The sequence below is a fragment of the Mesocricetus auratus genome, unplaced genomic scaffold (genome assembly GCF_017639785.1).
Source record: "Mesocricetus auratus isolate SY011 unplaced genomic scaffold, BCM_Maur_2.0 Super-Scaffold_100602, whole genome shotgun sequence".
Taxonomy (NCBI): Eukaryota; Metazoa; Chordata; class Mammalia; order Rodentia; family Cricetidae; genus Mesocricetus; species Mesocricetus auratus.
In genome coordinates, this window is record NW_024429265.1 from 6,712 (window position 1) to 15,411 (window position 8,700).

The window sequence follows — 8,700 nt, forward strand, 5'->3', positions numbered from 1 at the left end:
GCAAACCAACATCTGACATCAAACTAAATGCCTGCTTGGGAAAACGGTTCTATAGGAACACCACCAGGGCTAGAGAGATGGCTCAGCTGTTAAAGGCTAGGCTCACAACCAAAAATATAAGAATACCACCAATACTCAGTTCATTGTCATTTTGTATGACCCATTTTGCTATGTCTGTGTAATGTAGCTAGCAAGACTTACTCTTGATTCATGTTAATTAGCAGTAGTTTTATACAGGCAAAGATGCATTTGTATACAGGAAAATACTTTTTTCCTGGTAGCACTGACTGAACTTTCAATGTCCTGCCATTTTATCTCTCTAATTCTCCCTCTTTTCATCGCACTTCTCCCCATTCTTCCACTAATTTCTTCTGCTTGTCCTCATCTTCCTTTTCTGCATCTATCATTATTATAACGTCATTTTAGTCTGAGGTACATACAGTGTTCGAGCTCGGGATGTCATCTGTGAATATCTCCAGTGCAGTACTCATCCCATGGTACTTCTCCTTTGTCTGTTTAATAGATCTGATCACATTCAAGAAAAAGACAAAGATATGAAATAAACTTGTTCATCAACCAAGTCTGTCAATGCTTAAACATGTTTGAAACAAATGGATGAACTAAGCAGAAATATCATTGTACATCAAATGGAAAACACGGTTTGGAATAACAGGGTAAGTTCTAGAAGACAGAGCTGTCTTGGGTTTTGACAATTAGGAAACAGTGCCAGTTCTCAAACATTCCTGTGTGCATTACTGAAGACAACTCTTTTCAGAGTTTATGAACAAGGAGTAGCATTTGTTTTCAGTGATGTGTCTGAGCAGTACTATTATCTTTTGGAATAATCTTTGCTCCAACATAAAGGAGGGAGAAGAGGAACGTATGAGAATGGCAGCCACCACACTTCCTCAAACACAGAGAAGAGAGAAATTACAATAGTCGCCAGACCATCTAGCCCAGAAGATGACTAGGGACAGACTAAAAGCTCTATCAGAACAAGGGGAACAGGCTTGTGTGTTGCACAGACTGTTACTCATTCATCACTGCTTACAGAATTAAAAATGCACAACAAACTACCTTTCAAGGAAACACCACCAATCTCTTTTTTGGGTCACAGACCTGTAATATAATGATGGAAAAAAGTTAAATCATATAAAGTCGAGTATCTTTCATGACACAATATTAGAAGCCTGTGGTCTGTGGTTATCAAGTGAGTGTCCTGCAAACATCTGGGAACCTGACAGACCTGCCCTTTGACAGAGGACCTCCTAGTGACAAGAAGTGGGCAGTGGTGGGGAACTTGGTTGACTGAAGCTGTGTGATCTGTGATAACTGAGCTCTGTCTGGTGAGGCAGCTGCTCTGAGCTTGATGTTCACAGATAAAAGGGAGATTGAGCCTTGTGGGTTCCTGCTGACTGAAGAGATTGCAAAGGTAGAAGACTTGTTTGCATTGAATAATACAAGAGATATATAAAATTGAACACTTCCTGAAAGTATTTGATTTCTGTTATCCATTTAATGGTTGAATATTTAGTTTCTTACACTATTGCTAGTAGCGAACTATGCTATTGAAATTTTTGTGCAAAGTCTTTAATGTAGTGTGTTTTCATTTTACACGAGTCTACAACTAGGATCAGAGCTGCCGACTCACATGGAATAGTGGTTGGACTTCCTGTGGAACCATTCAATTGTCCTTTTTCCCAATGGTAAGCATATTTCTTGCTTACTTCACTAACAGCTCCTCAAGTGCTCCCGATTTCCCATCTGTATTATTCTGGGAATGCATTTATCAGAGAGGTCTACCAGCCATCCATACGGCCCCTAATGTATGAGTATACCACTTCTAATCCCTCAAAGTTACATAAAGAAAATAACAACAGAGATGAAATTCACTGAGTGGCATGCATTGCTACAAATGAGTGATACTCAGTGTTAAGAACTGGTCTGAACAACCAACCTAACATATAAAGAACATATCTAAAGTTCAACCACTCAGTGTAAGAAGAACTCTTGGAAATTTCTCATCAAACTCTTTACATATATGTGTTTAAACTGCTTCATCACATGTCAAACATAAGGGGACAATCAACATAAAATGTAATAACCTGGCAAATCAGTGATACAATAGAAAGGACTGAGAGAAGGACACAATGATGGATTTCTCCCTAAGAATCTCTGGGAATGTTTTCCTTATGTAATGAGCTGAGGCTATATTGAGTAATGTTACAAAGCATGAAGACATGCGTGTTAGCTGAGGGAACTCTGGGATGAGCTTGGGCTGTGGCCACATTTAGTATGTTACAGAGCATGAAGACACCTGTATTAGCTGAGGGAACTGTGGGGTGAGGCTTGAGGTCTGGAGGAGGATTGATGGGAGGAAAGAACAGTGTGGACCTCATGGATGAACTTTTCATGTGGTAGCTAGTGTGTTTACATATGGTAGCCAGTGTGTTTTCATATAGTATTTAGTGTGTTTTCATATGGTAGCCAGTGTGTTTTCATATAGTAGCTAGTGTGTTTTCACATGGTAGCTAGTATGTTTTCATATGGTAGCTAGTGTGTTTTCATATGGTAGCTAGAGTGTTTTCATACGGTAGCTAGTGTGTTTCATATAGAGCTGCTGTGGCTGTCCAGAGTAGCATGTGCTTCCACACGATCCCTGGGAGTCCCTCAGGTCAGTGCCACTTGAGAGCTCTCTAGGACACACTGACAGTCCCTAACTACATGGTGGCCCGAGAATAGAAAACTAGTCACCTCTGAGAGTCTAATGATGCCAGTCTCACCTCTTGTCTGTAGTCATCAAATACGTAATTTGATAAACAGACACTTGCAGTTCTTGACATTTATGACAGAAATATAATTTAGTACAGTAAGATCCTGATCATTTTGTGGCATCAAAGGAATTTTTATGCTAACTGGCATAATTAATATTACTGAAGAAAAATACCTAACATATTCATCTAGTAGGATAACACCTGATCATCTATCTAAGATTCTGGAAAAGAAGTCACACAGCCTTCCTCCCTACACTTCCTTTCGTAGAAGCTGCACACCCTTTTAGTCTGGCTACCAGGAAATTGGCGTCTGCTAAAAACCCAATGATCAATACCTTAGGATGTTCCTTAAATGGCTCCCACTTTTGATTCATTTTAAAATGAAAGCCTGTTGAAATGTCTCTTAGAAAATAATACAGTAGGTTATAAAGAGACAGTGTTCATACAATCAGATTAAAATGTTTTTTTCTTTTACGTTCTGAGAACAGATTTTACATTTAAACTGTCTGTGTGTACTAGATATTATAATGTCAATTGTGTCCTTCCATACACAACCAGTACCACCAAAGGAACAAGTTCTGGTTATTACCGGAAAGTGGCGATGAAGTTCTCCATGGGCCATCCTAGGAAAATGGATTTCCTGGCCTGATTGGGGCCTACAAAGTCTGTGTCCACACAGTCCCCAATCCAGAGGGATGTCAGAGGGATAACATATTTTATCTTAAAGGTTATCTTATACCTAAAAAAGAATGAAAGAAAATCTGTGTTAGTTTGTTTTTAAATGGGGGAATCTGTGCTCATGGCATAAGCAAATCAGCACCAATTCATCTCTGTCACTCCAGGCACAGCCCAGCAAGTGGGCAGATGGAATCCAGTAAAGCCTCACTGAGGGCAGTGTGCCTCTGGGAGGCTCTGACAGTACCCTTTCCACATCTGCATTGAGTATAGATTATACAATGTATTTGAAACATACTGTTTTAACTATTCATTCTCATATGTACAGAGAGGAAACATTCATTTCAATAATTTGGTCTTATTTCAATGAATTCAGGTTTCACACTTCCTTAAACCCAAGTCAACAGTTGAATTTAAAGAACACATTACCCATTCTGCTGTGACATGATGGATAGCTAACTGCCATTTTCTAAGAAACCTAAAAAACTATTGCTGTTCAATTTAACCTCAACAGCATCAGATAATCTCTATTGACCCCACTCCATGCGTGAGGAAGGGTCAGAATGGCTAATAGCCGAAAGCAACAGAGACAGGGTTTGGATCCAGGAAGTGTAATAGCCAACCACAGCTCAGAACTGCTGGGCCTCCCCAACTCTTCATGTTCTCAGCATCCTTGTGGGAGCACAGCTCTGGGGAACAAGTCTCTCCTCCATCCAGTGTGGGCTTCCTCTTTCCAAGGGCCAGCATTCTTTGCACTGGGATTGCTTTTTTATAGTTGGAGTGTGTGGATCAATTCCATGAACATGTTAAGGGATTTTTAAATCTACAAGCTATCTTGGAAGTATGAATAATGTACCACAACAGAATTTTATTCTCAAACATTCCCCCCCCAGGTTGCCATTTATTTCTTCCCTCCTTAATAGCCAGATCTATAGTTGGTTATGCTAATAACATCCCAAAATGTTTGTGTTATTGGAATGTGCAAACAAGCATGGCTGTTAGTATAGATTCATAATTTTATTTTCTACTAGGGCATTGGACAAAACAAGGGCTCCATGGATTGTTAAATAAATAAGGAATCAAAACCTTTGCAAAATCATAAGGGCAAATTCCCTTGGATTGTCCCACGGTAAGAGTGACACACTGTGACTTCTGGTAATTAGGAGTCTGAAAGTAAAGCATACCGACTATTCGTCACAACCAAGAAATCTCTGTACAGGTAGAGGTGACACTTCTTACTGATACCGCCTCTTCTGAGTTCCACTTCTCCATGGAACATCAGGGGTTGATTCTTGATTTTCGCATCTGTGACTTTCCCATTTAGAATTTCCATCTCAGTAAATAGGCTTCTCCTGTGACAGGGCAAACACTAACAGAACAAAAATCAGCAGGATAGTCAGAGGTCACTACGATAGATAGCCAGAGGTCAACAGGATAGTCAGAGGTAAACAGGGAAGAGGGCAATAGGATAGTCAGAGGTCAACAGGAGAGAGGTCAATAGGATAGTCAGAGGTCACCAGGATAGTCAGAGGTCACCAAGATTGTCAGAGGTCAATAGGATAGCCACAGGTCAATAAGATAGCCAGAGGTCAGTAGGATAGTCAGAGGTCACCACGATAGCCAGAGGTCAACAGGATAGTCAGAGGTCAACAGGATAGAGGCCAATAGTCAAGAGGTCAGTAGGATAATCAGGGGTCAGCAGAATAAAGTTTATGAGAAATGTGAAGAGTGCCATAGACTCAGTTTTCTAAATATAACTAAATCATAGTTTTCATTCTCTGTCTTTTTCAATTGGACTTGCTGAGATACATGTATGTTAGTATATACGTGCATATATGTATATGTTGATTTTTATTTATATGTTTTCATAAATATATGTTCATGAAAGTCACTGTGATACAATCTTCAAGAAAGACTCAAATAAGACAGTTTTGACTAGGAAATATCTCAACAAGTGCTCATCTTCCTTATCAGTTCCCAGAGTGCCAATCAAAAACAAGTTTGTGATTTCATCTCACCCCACTCAGAATGGCTAAGGTCAACAAAACAAAGGCCATCACACACAAAAGTGTGGGGAACCAGGAAAACTCATTGTTAGCGGATATAAAAACTTAAGAAGCCACCCGGACAATCAGTCTGGAGAGTCCTCACTTAGAGAAATCTGCCATATGGCCCAGCTGGCCAACTCCTCGGCATATGCACAAAGAACTTCAACTCTACTCCACAGACACCTGCTGAGCCATGTTCACTGTTGCTCTGTTCACAGCATTTGGAACATAGAGCAACCAGAATATCCTTCAACAGATGAATGGACAATAAAATTGCGGTACATGCACACAAAAGAATACTGTTCAGTTGTAAAGAACAACAGAGTCATGAACTTTGCAGTTACATGTATGGAAATCCAAAAATATATAGTATGAGGTAACAGAGACACAGAAAGACAAACAGCACATGTTCTCTCTCGTCTGCAGTTCTTAGCTCAAAATCCTCAAAAATGAATATACAACATGGAGTAACTGAGAAAAGAGCAGAAGTAAAAAGGGACCATGGGGGCAGGGACTGTGAAGGGGACCAGCAGGAAGCAGGTGATCTGAAGGAGAAAGTGGGAAGCATGGAGAGGGAGGCTCTGATTCCACGGTCACTACAGAAGCAGAGGAAGGGCTGAGAGACAAATAGAAAGTCTGATTAACCCTCAAGGAATCAACTTAGCTTATGTTTACCTAAACATACAGTGCACATTTGTGTGTGTACTTATTCCTGTGTGGTTACACCAGCTGGGGTGATAGTGCTCACCCAAAGAATTACAAGCAAGATATCACACAAAAAGCTTAAGGCCATGCATTGAAAACCTCTTCTCCTTGTGATGTTCGGAGTAAACAAATGACTACAGAAACAATACAGGCTGTTTCTCTGTGGCTTGCTTTCCTCTCAGCGGTGGAGGGTAAGTCCATAATGCTGAAATGCCCCGACTTCAGACACAAACTCAGGAGGAATCTGGGTCTGACCTGAGATACTCCTTCACACCCTGTAACTCGCATCGCCAGCTGTACCCCTATATTTGTCATAGCGATGTTCATATGTCTGGAAAGCAACAGCTGTCTAATTTGACTGAAGGCCAAAGTAATTCAGACTTGGTTTCATGTAAATTCAAGCCATTCCTTTCTTAGGTAAAACAGAGTTCAATTTTGTAAAACTGGTGTTAGCAACAATAAATGTAGAAACACTAAAAAATTTCTGAGAACCAGAAAGTTCTTAGATGTTTGGTTGAGGTCCTACCGCTACTCAGTTGGCCTTCATGCTCACACTGGGCAAAATGACCAAGTTCAGCAAAACATAAATCCTCCTTCCTAACTTGGACAGGCATGTTCATTTACAAGCACTTTTGTCCCACGTGTCCCAGGACCTCTGTCCCCTGACACCGTGATATCTCCTTTCTGAGGGGATCAGCACTGAACTTCATAAAATGATTCGTTTCTCACGAGGGCTGTGCTGAGTGTAGAACAAGTTCACATGATCTGGAGAAAACAAGACAGAATAATTCAAGCCCACCCATCTATCATAAGGATCAGAACGAGTTCTTAAGAGAATACCTTTCCAGTGTACCCTTGAATGGAGAGCCTTTCAGTAGACTAAACTTCTCTTCATCCTTGGCACTAGAAACCAAAGCAGCCAGAACATCTGGCAGACTAACCACTGAGACCTAAGGATGCTACATTAGTCAGGGTGACTGACCATTGTGATATCAAGCCTGAAAGGCTCATGTCATAACTGACAAAATGACATATTTACTATCCACCTGTATGTTAGCTTTTAAAATTATGTTTGAGATATTTTTAGATTCACATTACTATATCCTGTATCCCAAGCACTCTAATGCACTCTCATAACCCTACACACTGGATTGCGGTCCGTCTTTAACTGTTTTAGTGGTCAAAGGACAAGAGGCAACATACTGTCTCATGAACATGGACTCAGGTCAGGGGCAAATTGTTGAAGCCACACCACAGTAAATGACATTTTGGGAGAATATTTGAGAGAGATATGTTGAGGCAGGAAGCCAGAGTAACTGGACTAGTCTTGCTCTCTGAAAAAAAATCCTTCTGCAGGACTTGAGCAGGTTATAGGTAAAATTCCTGCAGAGAGCAGCAGACCCACTTCCAGGGCCGCAGCACTATATATAGGCCCTGATTCTTACAAGTACAACCACGTCTCAATATTGCCACATGGGGACCAAGCTGACAGCATATTAGCCATTGGGGCAGTAATCGTGTCCAAGGTAGGAGGGGAAAGTTGTTAATTAAAAACCAATAGAATTGCTGGGCAGTGGTGGCGCACGCCTTTAATCCCAGCACCCGGGAGGCAGAGGCAGGCGGATCTCTGTGAGTTTGAGGCCAGGCTGGACCGACAGCCTCCAAAACAATACAGAGAAACCCTGTCTCGTAAAACCAAAAAAAAAAAAAACCAATAGAATTAAGATTAGGACATTTCTACTTCTACAATCATAGCCATAATTGCCAATCCATAACAGCTATCTTCTTAATTCTTGGCAGTCAATTTCTTCATTTTTCATGTCTATAATAGTGTGTTTTGATGAATGCTATAGAATCACATGAACTTTTGGGATTTTATACCACTCACATGGGGGTGGGGCATGGAGTTAAGCAGGTCAGGAGGTGGGGAGGATCTAGTAAGAGTTGGAGGAGGTTAAACTGCAATATCTTCTATTAATACATTTTTAAGGAAAAAAAGAAATAGCCAGGCATGGTGACACAAGCCTTTAATCTTAACACTTGGGAGGCAGAGGAAAAGGCAGGCAGACCTCTGAGTTCAAGGCCTGGTCTACAGGGCTATTTCTAGAAAAGCCAGGTGTACTAAGGGATACTCTATCTCAAAAAAAAAGAAAGAAAGAAGAGGAGGGGGAGAAAGACAAGGAGGAGAAATTTAAGTAATGCAGCAAACTGATAATATAGTTTCTTTACTGTATGTTTTATCTAGGAATTAAAATATCTGAAAATTTTTCTCTTAGAAACTTTCTAGGAAGACAATGAGTACTTAGGCAAGGCATTCACCATGTTGAGATAAAGACCTGGTTTCATAAAGAGAGACATAACACATGTCTTCATGTGTGTGCATGTACATGTGCTCATTTGAGGGTGTGGCTTTGACATACATGATGTGTGTGTATGCAGGTCTGGGGGGTCACATGTGGAGGAGGTTTGAGCCTAATTATGTAAGTGGATAGCATCCA

The 8,700-nt window shown here is 40.7% G+C and overlaps 1 protein-coding gene across 1 annotated transcript; it reads right to left on the bottom strand.

Annotated features, from left to right (window-relative positions):
* Window positions 1–335: 335 nt before the first annotated feature.
* On the bottom strand, window positions 336–7,131 carry LOC121136484 (rho GTPase-activating protein 20-like). Its single transcript, XM_040736966.1, has 5 exons — window positions 7,043–7,131; window positions 4,634–4,818; window positions 3,364–3,513; window positions 1,078–1,119; window positions 336–525 (listed from the first exon to the last, which is right to left on the bottom strand). The coding sequence occupies exons 2-5, from the start codon at window positions 4,780–4,782 to the stop codon at window positions 423–425; spliced, it is 444 nt and encodes a 147-aa protein (XP_040592900.1). The 5' UTR covers window positions 4,783–4,818; window positions 7,043–7,131; the 3' UTR covers window positions 336–422.
* Between the last annotated feature and the right edge of the window lie 1,569 nt (window positions 7,132–8,700).